The sequence below is a fragment of the Callospermophilus lateralis genome, chromosome X (genome assembly GCF_048772815.1).
Source record: "Callospermophilus lateralis isolate mCalLat2 chromosome X, mCalLat2.hap1, whole genome shotgun sequence".
NCBI lineage: Eukaryota > Metazoa > Chordata > Mammalia > Rodentia > Sciuridae > Callospermophilus > Callospermophilus lateralis.
The window spans coordinates 92,457,241-92,483,623 of NC_135325.1; the positions used below are offsets into that span (position 1 = coordinate 92,457,241).

At 31.6% G+C, this 26,383-nt stretch overlaps 1 protein-coding gene across 1 annotated transcript in view; it reads left to right on the forward strand.

Moving 5' to 3' along the window:
• Htr2c (5-hydroxytryptamine receptor 2C) overlaps positions 1 to 26,383 on the forward strand; it is a 117,805-nt gene that overhangs the window by 62,506 nt on the left and 28,916 nt on the right. Inside the window, exon 3 of the mRNA XM_077107279.1 lies at positions 13,395 to 13,595. Coding sequence (XP_076963394.1) covers positions 13,395 to 13,595 — 201 coding nt within the window. The remainder of the gene's footprint in view (positions 1 to 13,394; positions 13,596 to 26,383) is intronic.

Below are 26,383 nucleotides of genomic sequence, written 5' to 3' on the forward strand. Positions count from 1 at the left end.
AATAAAAGGAGGCTTGAAGTCATAAGTGGGCTATTTGGGAGCAGTAGTCCAGAGAGGACTTGATAATTTCAGGCAGGAATTAAATTACAAGGGGAGGTGGTGAATATGATTACAAGGCAGAAAGTTAGTGGCGTGTCCCCCAAATACTTAGGATATATAATTCATGTTAGATGCAGTATACAACAATCAGGTTCAGGGAAACTTGTCAAGGGCAAGGTCATAGGAAATAGCAAGAGTAGGGACTAGCTCTTAAAAACATGGGGGTAGGAGTGAAGTAATAAAGAAAAGTTCAGGCAATCCTTTAATAAGGCCATTTCCAAAGACTCTGAAGTTCTAAAAAGTATTTATCTGCTGTGCCGTCAAATCTGGATTAAGTTTCTAGTCAACTACCCTGGCTTTGGCATTCTTTAATGGGTGGAAAGTAGGCCAATTCTATGCCCGGAAAAAGGCTGACTCAAGTTCAGGAATTTGGAACATTTATTTTCCTTTTAATTTCCTCAGTAGCACAGAAGTTTTACTGAATTCTGGGCATAGTGCACAGTTCAAAAATTTTGTGGTTTCATACCTAAGGATCCCAAAATTTCATGCAAATGTATGGACATGCAAATGTTCTCTTATATTGTGGAATATATAAAGATATCTCCTCTTTGGCCAAGGATATTGGTCATTTGTGTCCTCTGCCTTTATTTCTTGGTCAATCTATGTACAGGTTTATAATTTTGTTGATTTTAGAAAAACATTTAATTTCATTGAACTTTTTCTATTATTGTATTTTCTCAATTTCATTGATTTCTGCTTTTATATTTATTATTTCCTTTCTTCTATTATTGGCTTTAATTGTCCCTAGTTTGTCTTAGATTTTAATTTGGAAGCTTAGATCGTGGATTTGATTTTTGTTTTGTTTTGTTTGCTCTATAATAAGCCATAACTAATGTTAGAAATTTCCCTTCAGTTCTACTTTAGTTCCACCACACCAATTTTGATATGAATTATTTTCATTTTTTTTACTTCAAACTACTTTCTAATTTTATTTGCTTCTTCCTTTTTGAAACATGGCTTATTAAGAAGTGTATTGCTTGATTTCCAAATCTTCAAATGTTTTTAAAATATCTTTGTGTTATTGGTTTAAGGCTAATTTTGTTAGAGAACACATATTGTATGATTGCAATCATTTTAATTTCTTAAAGGTTTATTTAATGTTCCAGAATATGATCTTTACTGGTCAATTTTCCATGAGATCTTGAAAAGATTGTATATTTTCCAGTTGTTGGGTATAGTGTTTTATCAATTAGAACAATTTTGTTGGAAATGTTTTTCAGCTCTTCTGTATCATTGATAATTTTTGGTCTTTGTACTTCAATTGCTGAGGGGGGAGTTAATATCTTAAAGTATATTGTGATTGTAATTTTGATTTTCTTTTGTTCTATCACTTTTTGCTTTATGAATTTTGCAGCTTAGTTATTAGGTGCATAAATGTTTGGGACTATTATGTTTCCTTTATGAATTGACATCTTTATGATTATAAAATTGTTACCCATTTTATATGAAATTTCCTTTTTTGTTATTAATACATTAATTCTAGCACTTTTTTGATTAGTATATGCAATATACACCTTTTATATCTTTTTACTATATACCTATCTATATTACTATATTTAAATTTGTAGAGTTTTTTATATATAGCATGTAATTTTGTCAACTCCATCTCATTTTTAATCCAGGATTGCTGTTTCTTTCTTTAAATTGGCATTTTAAAACTGCTTACATTTAATATTATTGTTTATTTGTTTGGACTCATTTCTACCATTTTAAAATTTATTTTCTATTTATCCCTTCTTTTTTTTATTCCTTTGTTCCCAACTTCTGAATTATGTTTTTTTATTTGAATATTCCATTTAATTGATTGCTTGGCTTTTTGACAATATTTTTTGGTAGTAAATGTGCTTTGGATCAGAATACACACACACACACACACACACACATACATACACATACCTAATGGTTAATAATTTCTTTATAGCTAATATTTTATCATTTTAAGTAAAATATAAAAAACTTACAATCATGTATTCTTACCTCTGATTTGTCTTAGTTGTAATATAGACTACATCTCCATGCTTTCAGAATCTCATTAGACAATGTTATAATTTTTGTTTCTGACAACCATATGTATTTTAAAGATTTAAGAATCCATTATATTTCTGCCATATATGCACCATTACTTTTGATCCCCTTCATTTCTAAAGTTTTCAAGTTTTTCTCTAGTATAATTTTCTTCTGCCTATAGAACACCCTTTAACATTTTTCAGAGTAAATCTTCTGGCAATGACTTCTTTAGTTACTCTTCATCTGAGAATTCTTTTTCCACACTCATTTGTGATTCTCACTGGATATAGTATTCTAAATTAGAAGTGCCTTTCTTTCAACTTTTTAAAATTATGATTACATTGCCTTCTGGCTTCCATATTTTCTGATAAAAAAGCTGAAGTCATTCAAATCATGGCTTTGCTGTATGTAAAGGGTAATTTTCTCAGGCTGCTTTCAAGATTTCTTTCCTTGTCTCTTGTTTTCACCAATTTTATTATAATGCGTTTATCTACGTATGATTTTTTTTTAGTTTAACCATTTGACTTTTACAGACCTTTTTAACTCTGTTAATTTGTTTTTCACCAAATGTGGCATGCTTTGGACCATTATTTCTTCAAATAGTTTTTTCTTTATCAATCTTTTTCCTTTCATATAGAATTTCAATGACACAAATATTAAACATAGATATTATCCTACTGGTCCTTAATATGTACATTTATTTTTAATTTTTTTCCTACTGTTGTTCAGATTCAATAATTTATATTGATCTAACTTAAGTTTCCATGACTCTTATTGTCTCTGTTCTGTTATTAAACTTGTTCAATGATTTTTTTCTTTCAAATATTGTATTTTTTCAGCTCTTAAAGTTTTTATTTGATTCTTTTAAATTCTTACTAGTTGGGAACTCCTATCTTCCTATTCATTTCAAAATAAACTCTCTCTTCCTTCATTAAGCATGGTTATGGTAGCTGCTTTGAAAGGTCTTTGTCTATAAATTCCAACATTTGGGCCATCTTAACGTTGTTTCTTTCTTTCTTTTTTAAATTCTCTTTTTCCTTTAAATTTTTTGAAATTTTTCTAAAATTCTATGATATTTGAGTAAAATGTTTTGTATCCTTGATACTTTCAATATTATGTTTTGAGATCATTTGGTTTTTTTTTTTCCTTTAATTGATGTGAAATTCACATTCCATAAATTAACCATTACCACTTGGAAGGGTAAAATTTAATGGTACTTAATACACTCACAGCAATGTCCACTCATCACTTCTTTCTAGTTCCAGGGTTTTGTTGCTGATGTTGTCGTGTGTGTGTGTGTGTGTGTGTGTGTGTGTGTGCACGTGTGCTAGGGATCAAGCCTTGGGCCTTGTACATGCCGTGCAAGCACTCTGTTATTGAGCTACCTCCCCAGCCACATGTTCCAAGAAATTTTTATCACTCCCCCACAAATTCCATATCCATTAAGTAGTTGTTCTATATTATCTCATTCCCCAGCCCTTAGAAAACACTATTCTCTTATCAGTATCTAAGAACTTAGTAACTCTGCATGTTTTTATCTTCTTTTGTCTGACTAATTTATGAAAGCATCCATGTCTTAAAGGTTTGTTCATGATGCAGTATTTATCAATATTTCATTACTTTTTAAATCTCAGTAATATCCCATTGTGCATATATACCACGTTTTGTTTATCTGTTTATCCATTAATGAACATTTGGATTGCTTCTACCTCTTGACTATTGTGACTACTACAGCTATCAATATATTGAACAAATACCTATGAGAGCCTGCTTTCAATTCTTTTGAATATATATCCAGAAATGGGATTACTGGATTATGTGATAGTTCTATTTTAAATTTTAGGATCCTCCATACTCTTTTCCATAGTAGTTGCACCATTTTACAATCCCACCAACACAGGGCAAGTGTCCCAGTTTTTCCAGCCATTGTTAATTTTTAAGAATTTTTGTAATAGTCATCATAATTAGCATGAAGCAATATCTCAATGGCTTTAATTTGCATTTTCTTGATAATTAGTAGTCATCAGAGCGTGTTGTCCACTTGTATATCATCTTTGGAGAGATATCTATTCAAATCCTTTGCCTGTTTTTTAATCAGGTTTTTAAATTATTTGTTGTTGAGTTGTAGAAATTCTTCATCTATTCTGGATACTAACTCCTTAGATATGATTTATAAAAATTTCTCCAATTTTACAGATTGACTTTTCACTCTCTTAATTTTGTCTTTTGATGCAAAAAGTTTATAGTTTAATGTAGTTGTTTTTATCTATTTTTGTTTTTGTTGCCTATGCTTTTGATGTCATTCCAAGAAATCATTCACAAAATCATTGCCAAATGTAATGAAACTTTTCGCCTATGTTTTCTATTTAAGAAAACATGGTCTGGGCTGTTGTCGTGGTTCAGTGGTAGCATGCGTGAGGCACTGGGTTGGATCCTCAGCACCACATAAAAATAAAATGAAGATATTGTGTCCAACTAAAATAAATAAATATTAAAAAACAGAAAACATGGTCCTCCATTCCATTAGGCTGTTTGTTTCTTTTTATGCTAATACCATAGTGTTATGATTACTATAGTTTTTATAGTATTTTTTAAAATCATGAAGTATTGGTCTTTCAATTTTATTCTATTAGAATCATTTGAGATTGCATATGAAATTTAGGATGATTTTTTTTTCTATTTCCATAAAAAATGCCATTGGGATTTTGGTAAGGATGGTGTTGAATCTGTACATTGCTTTGGACTTATGAACAACAGAAACTTATTTCTCACAATTCTGGAAGCTTGGAAACCCCATCAGATTTGTCATCTGGTGAAGATCCATTTATGGTTCATAGATGGTGATTTCTCACTTGTTCTCATGATGGAAGGAGGAATCAGTCTTTTTCAAGCCTCTTTTATGAGGCCACTAATCCCATTCAGAGAGACTCCATCCTTGTAATCTAATTTCTTCCCAAAGGCCAAGCCTCATAACACCATCACTTTTGTGATTAGATTTCAACATATTACTTTGGCAGGGGGGATATTCATAGTACCAGGTCTTTTCAGGTTTTCTCTAAGTTAATCCTTACACTTAGGATTTTTAAAACTCTTTGTCTACATATCTTTCATACACTCAAGTTAGATATCAGCCCTAGGTGAATCTCAGCATCTTTTCAGTTCTTTGGCAAGAATATATTCTGTCCTGAACATGCCCCTGCCTTTCAAGAGTCCCTGGAATATGAAGGAACTTTTCAAATATCTCATACCCTCAAAATGTCACTCTTTGAATTTCTTACCAGGCTTTCAGCATTTTCATTCATCTATTTTTTGCCCCCAAATACACACACACACACACACATAAATTTTCTTTTTCTTTTTTTTTTTTTTTTTTTGCCCCAGTTTGTTCATTTGTCTTTCAGTATTTATTGTGTGGGTGGGGTGGGGAGGGGTGTTCTGAATTAAAGGGAAGTCTTTTGTAGCAGTCCTTCAGGGAAACCACAGTCAAATCAAAACAGATGTATCCTTGGGGTGAATGTGCATTGTGTTCCCTCTAGAACAAGGTATCCACATTAGCAGTGTGGACTGCCATCTCAAAACTGTCCTCCCAGTAAGGAATTGAGTGGATTACCATAAGATAAAGTACTTCAAGACCACCCCCCCACACACACCATGATGTTTCATTTAGCTTTCCCCTAGTAAATGTTTGCTTGATTGCTATAAACCTTTGACTGTAAGAGTTCTAGTAAGGTTGATTTTGACAGTTTTTATCTCTTCTTTGGTGTTTCTTTCAATAGACATCCCCACAGTTCCCTGCTACATCATCTTTGCTCTCCTGACCCTGAGTCTTTTAAATATTCTCTTGAGAATATTGGTTTTTAGAATTATAATAGGTGATCAGCCTCATTAGATTTAGAACCCAAGTCTCAACTCTTTTTTCTGTGGGCCTTGTTTCCAATGTCAGTTTGATTTTCAAAGCATTTGGAATGCTCCTTGGATCTGTCCCGTGGGTATTATTCAGGGGTCCCATATGGGACCTGGACAGTACTGTATATCATAGTCCAATTTTCAGTCTTTTGTTACATGGCTTTGGGTCATTTTTACAAATGTGTAGCTGATAGATGAGCCTAGGATTTAGGTGACCTATTCTCAAGCCTCTTCATCTCCTTGATTTTCACTACAGTGGACATTTCCTGGAACTCTGGTGAGAAAGTCCGATTTTTAGATTCTTCATATTGTGCATTTATTGTTTTGGAGTCTGCTTCAGGGACAAATGTAGGGAAATGAAAGAGAAAAAATAATTGGGCATTCCCTTCACACTCTTCAGACCTTGGTGGTCTTTTTTTTCTAGTTCACATGGTCAAACTGAGAGATTTTTTCTCTCAAAGGTTTAATTACCTGCACAACTGGTGGACATCTTAGTGATTGATGCATGCTTTCATGGCAGGAGAGAAAAAGAAGAGCAAAGAAAATAATTTCTCTGTCTTATGCCTGTGTTCTCTGTCCTCTAAATTACCTCTGTACTTTATAGTTAATTGTCTTTTCTGTCCATTGGGGAAAGTATGTTTCTTGGAGGTTTCTTTCTTCACATCCACTACACAGTTCTAATGATTTTGGCTGCATTAAAATCTAAGCCAGGAAATAATTTAGGGAGAGGAAACAGGAAAATCACTCTTAATGATAGTTCTTTGATTTTGCCCACAGGTTTTACTTGTATTCTGTAGGAGAGATCAGGTTGAATGTGCTCCCTCCAATTTTGCCAGAAATGGAAGACTATTAATGGGCAACTTTGTTAAAAATTCAAAAAGTTGGGCTGGGGATGTGGCTCAAGCGGTAGCGCGCTTGCCTGGCATGCGTGCGGCCCGGGTTCGATCCTCAGCACCACATACAGACAAAGATGTTGTGTCCACCGATAACTAAAAAATAAATATTAAAAAATTCAAAAAAAAATTCAAAAAGTCATTTTATCACTTTTGTTTCTGCATTATGAAAATAAAATTGATTTTTTTACATGTTGGCTATATTTTATCTAACAATCTTTCTAAATTTACTTACTAATTCTCAAAATGTATCTGTAAAGTTGTTTCGTTTTTCTAAGTACACAGTCATGTTTTCATTTTTCTACTTAAATCTTCCATATTTTTATTTCTTTTACTTACCATAGCATGCTAATGAGTAACTCTAGTACAGGGCAGAATGGATGTTGTTATAGTGGACATTCTTGTCTCTTTCAAAACTCAAAGGAAAGACTTGGACTTTTACCTACTATGTATAATATATGTTATAAACATTTGGTGGGTTTTCTTTGGGAGATTAAGAATTAAGGAGACTTAATTTAGTTTTCTAAAATTAATTTTATCACGAATCACATTGAATTATAGAAAAAAATGTACATACATCATGTACACCCACAAGAATGGGTAATTATACTCCATGAACGTAAATGTCAAAATACATTCCACTATCATGTATAATTATAAAGAAAAAATAAAGAAAAAAACCCCCTACAGCCTACCAAACTAGAGGGGTTCACAAAAAAAAAATCTTAATTTTTTTGAAGAAAGTATTTTAATATAGCACACTAATCAACTCATCTCTATATCAATACAATTATCTAATTTTTAACATGAAAAAAGCATATGAATATTGAAGTGCAGGCTTGGGTAAAGTCAATACAATATGCAATCAGTAAAAATGAATAAATAGAAAATAGTAATAAAAAAGAAAAATGTATATATTAACTTATTCACAGAATAACTTTCATTTGTTTAAAATGACACACTTTCAAGCTTTCTTTTCAAGGTTAATCTTGCCTCATGAATGATGCTGGGAAATAGTAATAATCCCTATATTTACTCCCAAAATCTGTATATGATTGATTTTTTTATGCACATTTGGTACCATAAGTAAATAGATCTGTGTTTTCCCATCCAAAAAAAAAATATATATATATATAGTGTGTGACCTTCCATTTGTTTAGATGTAAATTCATATTTTCCCAGAAGTTTTCATGATTATTTTCTAATATAGGTCCTGAATCTATCTTGTTAAAGTTTTAGTAAGATATTTTATGAATTCTCTCACTGTTGCTAATGGACTATTTTGTCTTTATTCCATTTCCAGCCTTGTTCTTAGACTATTTCAACCTCTAGATTATTTTATATTTATCTTGTATCATGTAATTTTCATGTAGTAAATCCAGTACTATTTTTAGAAAAGTGTCAGATTTGCTAGGCCTACGGTCACCCCAACAATAGACAACAGATAATTTGATCCCTTGCTTTCTAAAGCATAAGAAAATAAGATTGTGATACAAATTATTCACAATCTTATCTTGGTGAAAATTAATAAAATAATGAGTAATAGGATAAGTTGGCATCCTGTCCATTTCCCAAATTTAATGTTATTGATGTGTATTGATGGCATTACTATTTTTAATATTTGTTGTTGGTTTTTGGTAAATTACCTTTATCATATTTATAAGAAGGCTCCTTTTATCCCTATATAATTGAAATTTTAATTATAAGTAGTTTCTCCATTTAATCAAATTATTCTTCATTACCTATTAAAAATCATAAAATTTCTTCACAATTGTTAACAAAGAATTTTATTAGTAAATTTCATGGTATTAAATCACCCTTGAATCCCTGGAATAACTCTTGTTTTTTCATGATGTATTATTCCTTTGATATTTTACTGGACTCTGATAATATTTTATTTGTGAATCTATATCATTGAATGCTATTTGTCTCTAATCTTTTTTAAGTGTTTTTGGAGTTTTGCTATTGACACTATATTGTTTTATGAAATGCTCTGGGGAACTTTTAAATTTTATTATGGTTACTCATTTTTTCATGTATGTTAACTTAAACAAATTAATTATAATTTCTAATTCCCAAGTTCTAGGTTGGTATTATTTCACAATTCTCCCCAAATTACTATACCTTTTAATTATATTGTCAGAATACTGGACTATTCTTTTCTCCAAGGCAAAGAATGTCTCCATTGCTTCATAGGAATAAAATCTTTTATATTTCTTTTAAACAAAAGAAATGAAAGATGAGAGTGTCATTTACTCCATCTTCACTACTTTTTTTCAATATTGTTGGATATGTCTGTGATTCTGGAGTTATTAAAAATCAAGTACTCTTTGAGTAAATGAGTGAATGAACATATAAAATATGAAATACTGTGTGCAATTGTTTCCTCTGAAAGTCAGATTTTATTTCATCTAACTATGAATTTACTTGCCCCATGGAAAATGTGCAATAGTCTCTTTGTTATGTAACTCCTTCCAAACTTTCCATACATTCCTTATGTGAAATATACATGAATCACATAAATTTACCCATAATTCCGAGCAGTATAGATTGAATAGTAGAAAAATAAAACAGGCAGTGATTGTTCACCCAATGGAACTTATATTCTAGTGATTATGGCAATAAAATTCTCCCACATAGTAATAGCGAAGAAATACCTGTGCATTTAAAGCACAATTGGAAAAGCAATTTTTGCAGGTGAAACATGTTGAGTAGAGTATCAAAATCTTCAACACAATCAACTTTCATGATAGATACAATCTGAAGAAGGTACAAAAAATTATTAACAATAATGAGGAGCCACAAAGACATTTGGTCCAAATAATTTCTGGTGATAGCTTTTCTTTATTGTACTGGTTAAATCCTACTGATTGGTAGTTTGACTTCTGTTATGGTCAAGTAAGCTGCTCTTGAATCAACCTTTCAGCAGATAAATAAATAAAACACAAAAACAAATTATCTGATTTACTGGAGAATAACCCAATACAGAATTCTGGAGGGTCAAAACACTTTGAAGAAAGTCATAACACTGATTGAGTTTCCAGCTTCCATGATGTATAATCTAAGTGGAAGACATAGTCTGCCATGATAGGTGGATAAAACTCCAATAAGTAATCTTCAGTTTTTGTGGTCTAAAGAACCTGAGAAAATAATTTGAGGAAATATCAACACTGAAAGGTGACAGAGTATCCAGGAATGGGTAGAGATAGAGGGACCACAAAATTTTTGTACAGTATTCAAAATATGCATAATTAAAACTTTATTCTTATAAGAAAAAGATATTAATTGTAATCCCCAGGCTAGCTACTAAGGAAAAAACTAAAACATTATACAGGGAAAAAAAATAAGAAGCGAATCAAGTAGTTTCTTATAAAAAGGTCAGTTAATCACAAATGAAGGCATTACTGGAGGAAATGATGGTATATATCATATAGAAAATGATGGAAGTAAATCTTTTCTTAACTGTAATTAATTTAAATGTGAAATGCATTAAACTCTAATTAAAAGGCAGAGACTAGCAGAATGAGCAAAAATATATTATCCAACTATATACTGCAAATAAGAAACTCAATATCTCAGGACACCTGGATATTGACAGTGAAGGAATGTTCCATGCAAATAGTAACCAAGGAGAGTTAAATTAATGTCAAAAAAATAGAACTTATATGAAAGACAAAGGACATCATAAATTCATAAATAGGTAAAGTCACCAAGAAGATACAAAACCTATAAACATATATGCACCTAACAACAGAGCCCAACAAACACAGGAAGCAAAAGTAAAAGAATTGAAACAAGAAAAAGAAAACATACCTACAATAATACTTGGAGGCATCATACCCTATTTTAAACAATGTATAGACCAACTACGGAGATAAATAAAGAGATAGAGGAATTAGAAAACTCTATAAAGGGCTGGGAATGTGGCTTAGTGGTAGAATGCTTGCTTACCATGTATGTATGGGTTCAATCCTCACTACTGAAACACACACACACACACACACACACACACAGAAAACTATAAAGCAACTAATTCTAATAGACATAGAGAATAATCCATCCAATAACATATAGAATGTTCTCTGAGATAGACCATATGTTTGGCCACTAAACAAATATAAATTAATTAAAATATTATTATTATTCAAAGTATATTCTCCACAATGGAGTAAAACTAGAAATCAGCATTAGAAAGAAAATGGACAAATTTGAACATATGTAGATATTAAACAGCATACTCACTATTAAATGGCCAATGGGTGAAAGAAGAAATCACAAATAAAATTTAAAAATATTTTGAAAAAGAGTGAAATAAAAACTTGCCAAAAATTATGGTATGCAGCAAAAACTGTGTTTAGAGGGAAATTTATTCTATAAATGGCTACATTTATAAAGAAGAAAGGGGCTGAGAGTACAGCCCAATGATAGATCATGTTCTTAGCATATGTGGGGCCTTGGTTCCATTCCCAGCACCACAAAAATAAAGAAAAGGGTTGGTTTAAAAAAAAAAAAAGCAGTAAAAGACCCTAAAGAAGGATATAACATAAATTTATATCCTTAAGATGTAAAATAGAAAAAGAACTAGAATAAAAGAGCAAGCTTCATTCAACTAGAAAAAAAAACTGAAATGATAAAGACAAATAAAATAGAGTATGGGAAAAATAAAGAATATGAAGAATATCAGAAGTTGAGATTCTTTGAAAAGATCCAAGAAGTTGACAGACCTTTTAGCCAGAATGACTAAGAAACAAAAGTGATCACATAAATTATGAAAATAAGAAATGACAATAAGAGCATTTCTACTGACCTTCCAGAAATTAAATAGATTAGGAAAAAATATAATGAACAATTGTGCTCCAACAAAGTAGAAACACAGAAAAAATAGTCTAAAGATAATTATAACAAGTAAAGACTTGAATCAGTTACCAAAATCTCCCAACAAGGAAAAGACAAGGTGACTTCATTGGTGAATTTTACCAAATATTTAAAAAATTAACACCAGTCCTTCTCAAACTACATTTTATGAGACCAACTTTATCTTAATACTCAGGCCAGATAAAGACATCACAAGAAAACCATAGTCCAAGATAGTTTATGAATATAGACGCAAAAATTCTGAACAAAATATAAATGAACTCAATTCAGCATGATATTATGCACTATGACCAAGTGGGAATGTAAGAGCAGAGGGAAGTAAACAAGCCACAAGGTCATCTCCATTCCTGCAGAAAAATGTATTTGACAAAATCCATCACTCTTTTATGATGGAAAACAAAAACACTCAACAAACTAGAAATAGGAGAAAACTTCCTCAACATGATAAAAGGGATTAATGAAAATCCACAGTTAATATCATAATTTCATAATCAGTAGTTAAAAAAAAAGCTGAAAGAATTCCCTCTAAGACCAGGAATAAAGAGAAGAAACCCACTTTCATTATTTCTATTCAGTGTTGTATTGGAAACTGTATCTAGAGCAATTAGGCAAGAAAAGGAAATAAAAGAGGAAAATTGAAAAAGAAGAAATAAAATTATCTATATTTTCAGATAACATGATCTTATATAGGAAAATTAAAAACAAAAACAAAAACAAACCCACATACCATATATATATATATATATATATAGAGAGAGAGAGAGAGAGAGAGAGAGAGAGAGAGATAGATATATATAGATATAGATAGATAGATGGATAGATAGATAGATATGAGATCAATTCAGCAAAGTCACAAGAGACACTATTAATACATGAAAATCAGATCTAATTATATACAAGGCAGTAAACAATCCATAAAAAAAAATGAAGTACTGATGCATGCTACAAAATGGATAAACCTCAAAATTATTATGCTAAGTGAAAGAAACCAGACACAAAAGTTTACAAAATCCAATTATATGAGATATCTAGATTAAGTAAGTTTATAACAGAAAAAAGATTATAGAGATTTCCTGGGGCTGGAGGAGGGAAGTAATGAGAGAGGGGCTGACTGGTTAATGGGAAGTGATTTCCTTTTTGAATAATAAAATTTTTCAGAACTAGAGAGAGGTGATGGTTGTACAATATTATGAATGTACTAAATGCCATTGGATTGTACACTTTAAGTGATTCATTTGGGTGGGGCAATAAGCCACGAAGCCTTTTACCACTGATTTACATTCCAACCCCTTTTAATTTTTTATATTTTGAAAGAGACAGGATCTATCTAAGTTACTGAGGCTGGCCTCCACGAACCTCCTACCTCCAACCTCCCCATTATAGGCAAGTGCCACAGTGTCTGGCAGTTTTATGTTGTATAAAGTTTACAGCAATAAAAATGTATGTAACACTGATAGCATCATCGTCATCATCATTATGGAAATTAATGCTTCTGAAATTTCACTTTCTTTAAAAAACTTTGATTAAGAATAAAAAATTAGAGCACTAAAATTGAAAAGTGGATTTAGTGCGATTTGAATAACATATTTTTGTCTTCTCTCTGTTCTCTTTCAGATTATGTCTGGCCACTACCTAGGTATTTGTGCCCCGTCTGGATTTCTTTAGATGTTTTATTTTCTACTGCGTCCATCATGCACCTCTGCGCTATATCGCTGGATCGGTATGTAGCAATACGTAATCCTATTGAGCATAGCCGTTTCAATTCGCGGACTAAGGCCATCATGAAGATTGCTATTGTTTGGGCAATTTCGATAGGTAAATATACTCCTGGCCATTAGAATTGCAACGGCTATGCTCAATACCTTCGGATTATGTACTGTGAACAACGTACAGACGTCGACTGGTAACGTTGTATATGGCCGGGATTGTTAGGAATTATTCTTAACCTATTTATCTGATATTTAGGTTAACAATAATGAAACAAATATGACAAATATGAACATACAGGATATGACAAATATGAACATATAGGTGTAAAGTTTTCATTTATAGTGCTAAGTTAGTTCTTACTTTAGTATGCCAATGAATTCTGCAACACAGATACAAAGCCTTGTGCATATTTAAAATGCGTTGACCATTACAAAGATTAAAAAAATCCAAATCTTGGAAAAGATACATCTATCCCAGAATATTAGCCTTAATGTTTTAATTCTAATTCCACAGCCTTTTCAGTGGAAAATTAATAATATGATCTGGATCGTTATGAAGAAAACAGGTCTAAATGTTTGCTAAATTTGTTAAACATAAAATATACTATTTCTCCTCAGCTTTATTTGTCTTCTTGAATTCTGGTTATACAGAGAGAGGAGAAAGCTATTGATTTCTTTAAGGATTTGGGGAAAATTTTTATTGGGATGTGGAGAAATTTAAAGAGACAGAAATGGTCATGTTATTGCTAATATTTAAGATATTCATAAATACTATACTAATGCTACTATTAAAGTCAAGCAGGTTAGCTCATTGGATTTAGGGCTTTTACAGCCCTCTTTTATCTCCTTCCAGTTGAGCTTACATTGTGTCCCATTAAATATTTTTTCTTCAAACCTATGTTTCTATAAAAGATTTAGGTAAATTTGCCAACAAGATCAAAACCTCTGCACAATCTTCACTGATATCTTCTAGAAATTTGTCTCTGGGTTTATTGATGAATTTAATTTGGTTAAGTTATTTATTTTAAGTTTTAACATCGTTCTTTGTAGATTGTTCTATCAGTATATACAATACAAACACCTTTGGATAAGAAGCCATGAAATTTTTCACAAATATAAATGGATTCTATATATATAATTTGATTTAAAATTTTAAGGGTTCACAGATTTTAATGTCTCTACCCCAAGGTGCTCATCTAAAAAGAATCCAGTTCTTATGGTACTTACAAAGAAAGTATATACGTAAGTGAAATTAGAATACTAGGGTCATCGGTTTCTAGAAATGACAGACTGGGTAATTTGCAATGACTCTTGGGCTAAAGACAACTAAAAATATGAATAAAATACTAAAAGCTCAGATAATCTAATAAAATGGTGAGTGTTTATGTGGCCAAGATTTAGAAAGACAGAAGTCCGGGAAAAATTATGACATTTGGTTCACTTTTGCCAAAGATGTAATTGCCAATCTAAAGATATGACCAACAGATTGGGAAACATTTCATTGCCTCATCTTTGACCCACAAAGTTGGACCAAAGTAAGATTACAGAGTTTGGCAAGGGTCAGCCAATCTGAATTTAATTTTGGGATCCCAAAGACCTGTAGTCTAGGAATAAGAAGGAAGAAGATTAAACATCTATGACATGAAATTCAATTCTGGTTCAAGTCATATAGGTAGCCAAGAAAAATCTTGAGCCTTGAAATTGGATTAACATGTTTTCATATTATTCATGTTAACAGCTTATTTGGCATAAGCAACAAAAAAAATCTTAAGCTCCAATTACTTCTTTTAATAATTTTCAAATATAGTCACTGAAACACAGTGATAAGCAGATATAAAAGAAAATACTTGAACCAGATATGGGACAATGAAATATAAAAGAAATGAACTTAAAGCTATTTAAGATGGTCGAATTATCAGACATAGACTTTAAACAACCATTTGTAAGGTGAACATGGCAATTATAAGCTAAACTTAAATCTTTCAGCAAGAAACTGTAAAGGGTAACATTAAGATCTGAGAAACAACCAGAAAATTTGGAGCTTAAGCATAATATGAAAACCTAAGAATTCAGTGCCAGATTAGACATGGCCATAGAGAGAACTATTAGAGATTTGAAAGAAGAAACTCTGATGAATGAAGCATGGAAAATTACAAGGACAGAAAACAGAGATTAGAGTACAAGAGGATAATAGACATATAGTATAAAACAAGAAGAGTTGCACAAGGAGAGAGAAGAAAGGCAGAAAACCAATATTAGAAGAGCCAATGGTTTTTGGAATTGATGAAAGACATTGATTCTCATATTTAAAAGCTCACCAAGTCTCAAACAGAATGAATAAAAGGCAATCAACATCTGGAACCATCAGAGTAATATTGATGAAAAAGAGAAAAAAATTTAATATCAGCCTTAGAGAAAAAAAATAGATAACTTCAGTATAGATGGACAAATGGACAAATGGACAAATGTTTTCTCAATAGCAACAATGAAAGCCAGATGTTGGGATCATAGTGCCAATACACAGAAAAAAAAAGAATATTAAGCCAGAGTCACATTCTCATCAGAATTAAACCTCAAAAATTAAAGTGAAGTGAAGACAGTATAAGACAAGCAAAAACTGACAGAACTTGCCAATAGCAGACTCCTACTTAAGGAAATACTAATGGGTGTGCTTAGAGCAGAGGAAAATGGTCACAGACGGAAGGTTAGATATACAGGAAGCAATTAAGAGCAGTGAAAATGGTAAATGTGTTCTTAAATATAAATAAGTATTGACTGTAGAGCACAATAACAATAATGTCTTCTAGGTCTCAAAGTATTTATGGACCTAAATGCATAAAATAATAGTCTAGAAGTAAAGAGCATTGAAAATAAGCTTCTTTCATTGTCCAGGAGAAAGAGAAAAGGTGATATTTAATATTAAACTTTAATGAATAAAGTATAACTTGCACATTAAAGGGCAACTTCTAATAGAGTAGAAAAAAAACATTTAACTTCCAAATTTAAAGTTATAATAAATCCAAAAGGAAGCATTAAAGTTAAAAAAAGAAACAGAGATGGTTGGAAAATAGAAAACACATATTCAATGGCAGAATTAAAACCAAATGCATCCCTAATTATATTAATTATAAATTAACTAAATATTCTAAGACTGGTCAGAATCTGTAAAAAGCAACCAACATATTTAAAGCATAAGGTAAATAAAAGCTTAAGGAAAGTGAGAGGCCAAAGGTCTTTCACCCAATGGAAATAATGGCATAGCTATATTAATATTTTCAGAATAGACTTTTTGACAAAAGAATTATTCTATAGAAGGAAGGTCACTTTGTAATGATGAAAGACTTAAATTCACCTAGAAAATATAATGAATTCATAAGTACATAGTAATATGGCCTTAACATTTAGAAAGGAAACAAGACAGAACCACAAGGACAGACAGACAAATCTACACTCATGGTATAAGATGTTAACAAAACTCTCCCAGTGATTATATGAGGACAGTGAACAAATGTGAACCCAGAAATGAAAAATACATATTCCTGCCATTTGCATACAAAAGACTTATAAAAAAATGGACACATATTTGGTCATAAACCAATCATCAATAAATTTGAATGGGTAGGATTCATAAAGTACATTTTCTTTGTAATGCAAATAAGATAGAAATGATTAGCAGGCCGATAACTAGAAAATCTCCATATATTTGTAAATTAAGAAATTATTTCTCAACAAACTTTGACCACATGGATTTAGAATCCATGGATGATTCTTACCTGGCCTATTTATTACGAAGGTGATTGTGCAATGATGATTTTTCTCAATGTTATCATTTTTTTTCTGCTTATATTAGTTGGCATTATACTCTAAGGAAGGATTTTTCCCTCTAATTCTTTGTTATTTATTTATTCATATTAGTAGAGATTTCTAGATTGGTTAATATTCAATGTAGCATATGTGATTTGTTATTGCCTTTAATTATTTTTATGCTCAAATTGTCCCAGATTTTTCCAATGAGAACTCCTTTTGATATGTGTCATCAGTTTTTGAGCGCTTTCTTACTTTCTGACATAAATTATGCTAGGCTCACCTTTCACTTCCCATTATCCAGTCCTAAAATTAGCCATTTGTTTTTTACAAGGAACCATATTAGTGAGCAATTGCTTTATAAACTGGGAATGAACATTAAGTATGCTTGTTGCTTTGGGGATATTATTGCTCCTATTTATCCATGCCTTTAATCACAATCCACTAACATAGGATTCCTCTGCTAATTCCTAATTTCTTATTTTTGTTCATTTTTCTCATAGTGAAAAACCTGATTGCAAAAGCATTCATTTGCTTATTTATTTATTTTCAAAAGCCCACAGTGTATTTTAGAATTAATATACCCATACCACTATCAATTTTTAAAAATTCAGCGTCTAAAATTTCATGTGTATGTATGTGTGTCTATAAAATATTTTGCTCTGAAAGTTTATAGCATTGTGTTCAAAATTCTAGGGTTAGTTTCAATTCTTTTTGTTCCATGTGTTTTTGTTTTTGGTACCAAGAATTGAACTCAGGTATTCAAAACGAAGCTACATCCCAATCCCTATGTTGAGCAGAATCTTGCTAAATTGCCCAAGCTGACTGTGAACTTCAGAATCTCTCCCTCTACTTTTCTTATGCCCAGCCCCTTCATATGATGTTCTAAAAATGAAAATAATTTAGATAGAAATGTCAGTCCTCTTCTTTCCCTTGATTAACCCATTCATTAATTTCTAGAGTATAGTTGGGAGTTTTTTCCTAAAAATTATAGCAGATTTAAACTCAACTAAATCATGTCAATGGCCTAAACACTCACATTATAAGCTAAATTCATTCTAATTTTTACACTTCCTGTTACTGCATTGTGTACATATAACATACTTAACAAATCTTCTGTGTGTGATCATGTAAATTTCCAACATTTTGAAATTACCCATAATTTTTCTAGGCAAAATCATATCAGTGTGTGTTTCATATTATTTGAAAGTTTATTCTCAGGATAAATTCCTAAAAATGGAATTAATTGATCAAGGGTTGAGCCATTTTGCATTCCTACCAGCAATGCAAGAAAACATGCTTCCCCAAAACCTTCAATTTTTAAAAAATATCTTTAACTAGATTAAGGAAGTTCCCTTTCATTCAATATTTTCTGTGACTTTTTGTAATGAATAGGTGTTAGTTTTCTAAAAGTCTTTTCTCCATCTAGTGGAATGATAATAGAATTTTTTTCTTTCTTCTGTTAGCATGGTCGATTGTATAAATTTTGAGTTGCAATCAATCATGCATTCCTGGAATAAATCCCACTTGGTAATGAGAGCTTTCTTTTTTCTGTGTCATTGGATTCTGTTTGATGTTTCAATTAGAATTTTTGCTTCCATTCTCATGAGAGATTTTGCTGTCATTTTCTTTTCTTTGGTGGTATTCTTGCCAAGTTTTGGTTTCAGGATTATGCAATTCTCATAAAATGAATTTCAAACTCACCCTCTCTCCTACCTTCTAAGTCTTTATAGAATTTGTCTTTTTTCATCTTTAAATGTTTGGAAGAACAAATGAATATAATCATAGAATGGTATAGCCATCCGAGCCTGTAGGGTCGTGTGTGTGTGTGTGTGTGTGTGTGTGTGTGTGTGTGTGTGTGTGAGAGAGAGAGAGAGAGATGTGTATGTAAAAGGCCTTATATATTTATTTAATTGCTTCAAAATGAATAGGAATATTACCATTTATAATTCTTTTCATTTTTACTTTTGGTAAATTGTGATTTTAAAGGAATTTCATCTAAAGTTTCTAATTTATTGCCATAAAGTGGTATATAATAAATTGTCCTTTTATGTCTCCACAACCTATAGCGACTTCCTCTTTCATCCTAAGAATGGGTATCTCACTTTTCTCTTTTTTTGTTTATTTTTACTAAGAGTTTATAAATTTTATTTAATTTCTCCAAGAAATACCTTTTTATCACCAATTTTGTTCGTTGTCCATTTTTTATAAAGGTATGCTCTTATTTCCTTCTTTTAGCCTACTTTGGGCTTAGTTTCATTTTTTTTTCTCTAAATTTTTAAGAAAAAAAAAACTTGATTGGGTGACCCTGGACCTTTCTTAATGATCTAATACAAACATCTAAATCTGTAAGTTTTCCTCAAAATTCTGCAACCAAAAAAAAAAAAAAAAGTTCAGAAGCGAATTAAAGAATTTTTAAAAAATTAAAAAAGGTTAGGTTATGCTGCCATCAGATAAGGCTGATGACTCCATCATGAGATAGAGTGGTAGAGAAGAAACTTTTTGGTAACAAGCCAGTGAGTTGGAAAATGGAGGATTCTTGCTTGGAAAATGGAGGACTCTTGCCTGAAAGTTTCATCTTGCCTAGAGGTCACGGATGCTAAGCTTACATAGAGACTTTGCAGAAGTATATTTTTAGCCATAGCCAGGAGGGCGCCAGGGTAGTCAATTAATTCTGCAGCTACCAGCAACTCTGATGTCTTGATGTTATCTTAAAGGTCATGGACCTTCCTGGTTTCTGTAAATCTACAGAAAGATTACTGATTAAGATTCTTATGACTGCTGTCTTTCTTGTTGCCCTTTCCCTGACAAAGCTGATTCTAGCAGTTAATTATTCAGGGATAAGGCACAAGGGAAGCAAAGTGAGAATCAGATTTGCTAGGGAACAAGTTAACCCATTCAGCAGCTTCAATTTGCTTTTAATTGCATCCCACAAACTTCACCATACATTTTCATTTTAGTTCAGAATATCTACTAATTGCCTCATTCTTCTTTAATCCTTAGATTATTTACAAGTCAGTGGTTTACTTTTCACATTTGAGGAAAACTTTAAGATATATTTCTTACCAAGTTGTAGTTAATTCTGCAGTGGTCAGAATATCTGTCTATATCTGTATATCTCTGTCTATCTGTATCTCTATAGTATGCTTCCATTATATGACTTTCATTGACATTGTCATTTGGTCCCAGCATATAGATTCTCAGGATAAATTCTCCTCATTGTGCATCAAACTAATGTTTTCTGATGTTGCTGAATGTGGTACCAGAATTTGTATTTTGCAAATTTTCTCTTCTTTCTTAAGTTAGTTTAAGAGTTGTGTTAAAATTTCCATCTGTGATTTGTCTATCTCTGCTTTTAGTTCTTTTAACGTTTACTTTATAAGTTTGGGGGCAATGCTATTTTGTTTCTTTAATAAATATGACTATCTCTTCCTATAGGACTGAGGTTTTATCATTAAGAAATATTTCTTTTTATCTCTCCTAATACTTTTTTCTCCTAAGATCTAATTTTTCTGATATACTAATTTCTTGTCAGTTATACTATTTCCTGTAGCATATAGTCTTCCAATCTTTTATTCTTAAACTGACTATTCTTATATTTTAAGTAAATCACTTATAAACAGAATATAGCTGTTTATGATTTTTTAAAAAATTCATTTATTTATTTGTTCTAATCAGTTATACATGACAGCAGAATGCTGTTTGTTTCATTGTACACAAATGAAGCACAATTTTTCACTTCTCTGGTTGTACTCAAAGTAGGGTCACACCATTCATGTAATCATACATGTACCTAGGATAATGATGTCCGTCTCATTCCACCATCTTTCCTATCCCCGTTCCCCCTCCTCTCCCCTCCCTCCCCTTTGGCCCAACCAAAGTTCCTCTACTGGTCCCATGTCCTCCCCCATTATGGATTAGTATCCACTTATCAGAGAAGGATGTTTATGTTATGTTCCCTTTGTGATCTCAACTTAATTCTACTATACTTAGAAAACTTTTTGTATGATTTTAATTCAGAAAATGGTTGATGATTGTTAAAGTCAAGAGTATGGTTAACATTTCTAAGTGTCCTATGTGCCCCTGGGAAAAAAATAAATTTTGCTATTTTTGATTGGATTATATTTGTTAGAATTGACAAATAATTGCATTTGGATAGATTATTCTTTATATATCAATAGTGCATGTTGTCCTATAATGTTGTTGAAGCCTTCTTTTTTGTATTGGATTTCTTTCTACTAATTCCATAGATTACTAAGAGGTATTTAATTCTCTGACTGCATCTGTGAATTTTTCCACTTCTACTTTAAGTTCAACCAGATTTTACTCCATGAATTTTTAATCTATACCAATAGGTGCACAAGTAGAACTCACAAATATTCTTAACAAATTAAAATATTATGATATTATTATAGCGATTCCAGCTGTTTTTTTAATCTAAAAAATTTTTTTTAGTTATAGTTGGACACAATAACTTTATTTTATTTATTTATTTATTTACTAATTGTTTAAAATTACACCTGGACACAATATCTTTATTTTGTTTATTTTTATGTGATGCTGAGGATCGAACCCAGTGCCTCACATGTGCTAGGTGAGCACTCTACTGCTGAGTCACAACCCCAGCCCCTCCAGCTGTTTTTTTTATTAGTGTTAACATACTAAATTTTTTTTTCATCCTTTAATTTCCTCTAGTTGAGTTAATTCACATAAGTTCACACTTTTACAGTATAAAATTCACAAAATTGTATAACCATCCCCCCTAGCCAAGCTCACAACATTTTATCACCCCAAAGAGAAACTTCTTACCTATTGGAGATTACTATTCACTCACCTTCTCTCTAGCCCTAGGCAAATACTTACCTATTTTTTGTCTTTATGAGTAGCTATATTCCAAATATTTCTTATAAAGATCATATACTATATAGTCTTTTATTGTCTCACTTCTTTCAAGTAGCATATTTTCAAACTCTTCCATGTTTTATCGAGTGTCAGCATTTCCTTTGTCTTTATGGCTCTTCTGAATAATGGAATACTATTGTTTGGATATAATACAATATATGCATTCTTCTGTTTTCAGACTTTTCTTACTGTGAATAACACTGCTGTGAATAGTCATATACAAGTTTCTGTGTAGACATATAGACATTGAGATATTAGCAATTCTTATGAGTAGAATTCCAAGATTATATGATAACTATATTTTTAACATTTTTAGGAATGCCAACCTGTTTTCTAATGCAGCTATACCATTTTAAGTTCCCATCAATAATGTGGGAGATACCAATTTTTTACATCTTCATCATGTCCATCTTTATAATTATTTTCATCCTGTTGCATGTAAAGTGATATCTCGTTTTGCAATTTTGATTTGTATTTCCCTAGTTGCTAAAGATATTGAGTATATTTTCATAATCATATTGGCCAGCTTTTGTTTCCTTTAGAGAAATGTACCATCAGATTCTTTGCTTAATTTTAATTGTGTTATTTATCTTTTAACTGTAGAATTGTGAAAATTCTTTATAAGTCCTAGATTTAAAAAAATGCTTGAAAAGTATAAGATGCATAAGATATATGCTATTCTATTAGTTGTCCTTTCACTAGCCCTGTCCCCACAGGGTTCAAACTCAGGGACTTATGTTCTACCCTGCAACCACATCCCAGCCCTCCTTTCACTTCCTTCATGTTGTATTTGCACCATAAAGATTTTCATTCTGATGAATCAAAGTTATCTACTATTGTTTCCTCAGTTGCCTTTGGTTTTGGTGACATATCCAAGAAGGTTTTATCTGGCCCAAGATCAGAAATATTTATAGTTATGTTTTCTTCTAAGAGTTTTGATAATGATAGCTCTTTATATTTCAGTCTTTCATTTTATTTTGTTTTTTATAAACATGATGAGAGAAGGAAGAAACTTTCTTTGCAATGGTAAAGACAGTTTTTCACATTGAATTATATAGGCATTCTTGTCAAAAAATAGTTGACAAAAAGAAATTTATTTCTGGACTCTCGGTTCTGTTCTATTGATCTATAATATTCTATTTCAGAACTACACAGTATTAATTACTGCAACTTCAGAGTGCATTTTGAAATGGGGAGGCTTGAGTACTCCTAATTTGTTCTTTTTAAATATTGATTTGATGGGGCTGGGATTGTGGCTTAGTGGTAGACTGCTTGCCTAGCATATATGAGGCACTGGATTTGATTCTCAGCACCACATATAAATAAATAAAGGTCCATCAACAACTAATAAAATATTTTAAAATAAATAAATAAATAAAATATTGATTTGACTTTCCTGGGTTCTTTGCAGTTCCATATGAATTTTATAAACAGTCTGTCAATTTCAAAATAAATAAATAAGCTATCTGGGACTTTGATAAGAATTAGTTGAGTCTTTAGATTAACTTCAAAAGTATTTCTATCCTAACAATATCAATATTTCAATTCAGGAGATATCTGTCCATGTACTTGGATATTCTTTAATTTCTTTCAAAAATTGTAGTTTTCAATATTTAGGTCTTGAATTTCTTTTATTAAATTTATTCTTAAGTATTTTATTATTTTTGATGCTCATAAATGGAGGTGATTTCTTATTTCATTTTTGGTGGTTCAGTGCTAGCATATATAAATGTAAATGATTCTTTTTCATTGATTCTGTGTCCTAACAACTGTTGAATGCATTTTCTAGTACAAAGTCATTGCAATCTCCAAATAGCTTTGCTTCTTCCTTTAAAATCTAGATGCCTAAGCTTCTGTTCCTTAACTAAATGCCATACATAAAACCTGCAGTCTAATATTGAAGAGAAGTGGTCAAAGCAAAGAAACATGACTTGTTCTTAGGAGGAAATCTTTCAAGTACAAAGTATGCTATTAGATGTAGATCTTTCAGTGTTGCAAATTGAACTCTGGGGTGTTTTACCACTAACTACATCTCCAGCCCTTTTAAAATATTTTATTTGGAGGTAGGGTCTCACTAAATTGCTTAGGGCCTTACTGAGTTGCTTAGACTGGCATTGAACTTGTTATTCTCCTTCCTTAGCCCCCAGAGTTGCTGAAATTATAAGCAAGCACCATTATGCTGGGCTTGTACATGTATTTTGTAAGATTGGGAAATTCACTCCTTCTTCTAGCATGTTTCAATGTTTTATCATAAAAATGTATTGGATTTTATCTTTTACCACAATACAATATGTTGTATTGTGCTGATTAATTTTCAGTGTTGACACAATCTTGCATTCCTTGGATGAATCCCACTTGGCCATGGTGTATAATAATCATTTTTATATGTTGCAGGATTTGGTTAGCTAGTATTTTGTTGAGAATTTTTCTGTATATATATTAATAAAAGTTATTGTTTTCTGGTCCCCCCACTCCTGGTAATGTCTTTGGTTTGTTTGGGGTTTTTTTTTTTGTTTTTTTAGTGGTGCTGGGGATTGAACCCAGGGCCTTGTGTATGTGAGGTCTGCACTCTACCAACTGAGCTTTAACCCCAGACCCCATGTCTTTCTTTTTTGTATCAAGATAATATTGGTTTCCTAGAATGAGATGGGAAATATTCTCTCCTTTTCTATTTTTTAGAAATATTGGAATGGTTGGTATTCATCTTTCTTTAGACACTTGATAGAACTTACCAAAGAAGCCATTTGGGCCTGGGCTTTTCTTTGTGGGAAAGTATTTTTTATGACAAATGAAAAATTCTTTACTTGTTATAGGTCTATTCAGAGTTTGTGTTTATTAATGATTTAATCAATGCCTTGTGTTTTTAAAAAAATGTGCCCACTTTATGTAGATTTCCCAATAGTTTGGTGTTCAGTTATTCATAGTATTCCCTTATGGTCCACTTTATTTTGGTTATATCCGCTCCTTTATTCATGTTTATAATAATTTGTGTGTTCATGCTTTCTTCTGGTCAGTATAAACATTTATTGATGCTAGAGATCTCCATGGGGGTGGGGGAGAATTGTGTTGGTATTGATTTCCTTTATTATTTTTCTCTTCTAAATTCATTCATCCTGATTCTTTTTTTTTTTTTCCTTGAGGGGAGGTACTGAGGATTGAACTCAGAGGCACTCAACCACTGAGCCACATCCCCAGCCCTATTTTGTATTTTACTTAGAGACAGGGCCTCACTGAGTTGCTTAGTGTCTCACAGTTACTGAGGCTGGCTTTGAACTCAAGATCGTCCTGCTTCAGCCTCCCAAGCTGCTAGGATTACAGGTGTGTGCCACCACGCCCAACCATCCTGATTCATTTTTGGTATTTCCTTCCTTTTGCTTGCTTTGGGTTTAATTTGCTGTTCATTTTCTAGCTTTTAAAAAGGGAAGATCAGGATTGATTTGAGATTTTTTTTAGGGTAAGCATCAGTTATGGGATATCTTCTAATCACAGCTTTCACTGAATCTCATAAGTTTTCTTCTGCTGTGCTTCATTTTGTTTATCTCAAAATATTTCTAATTTCTCGGTATCTGCTTTGGATCATTAGTTTTGTAGAATTGTGTTGCTTCATTCCCATGTACTGCAAATTTCCCAAATTTCCTGTTACTAATTTCCACTTTAATTCTATTGTGATATGAAAACTTAGCTTGAGTAATGTGATCCTATTAAATCTACTGAGAATTGTTTTTGACTTAACATATGATTTTGGGAGGAAAATGTTCCAGGTTCACTGGAAAAGAAAGTGTATTATGTTGTTATTATTAGGTGGAATATCCTATGAATATCTGTTAGGTCTGGTTGGTTTACAGTACAGTTCTAGTTCTCCATTTCCTTATTAATTTTCTGTTTGCTAATTCAAACTATTTTAAACTTAGGTATTAAAGTCTCTCACTATTATTGTGGAATTGTCTACTTCTTTCAATTATGTTAGTTTTTTGTCATGAATTTTGTGGCTCTTTTATTGGGTAAACATATATCTATAATTAATATATCATCTTAATGGATTGCCACTTTTATCAGTATAAAAAGCTACATATTCTCTCAGCTTTCATTTAGCTGGGAACATGTTATTTCTTCTTCATTTTTGAAAAATAGCCTGGCTGAATACAGTAGTATTGGTTTACAATACTTTTATTTCAATTCTTTGGATAT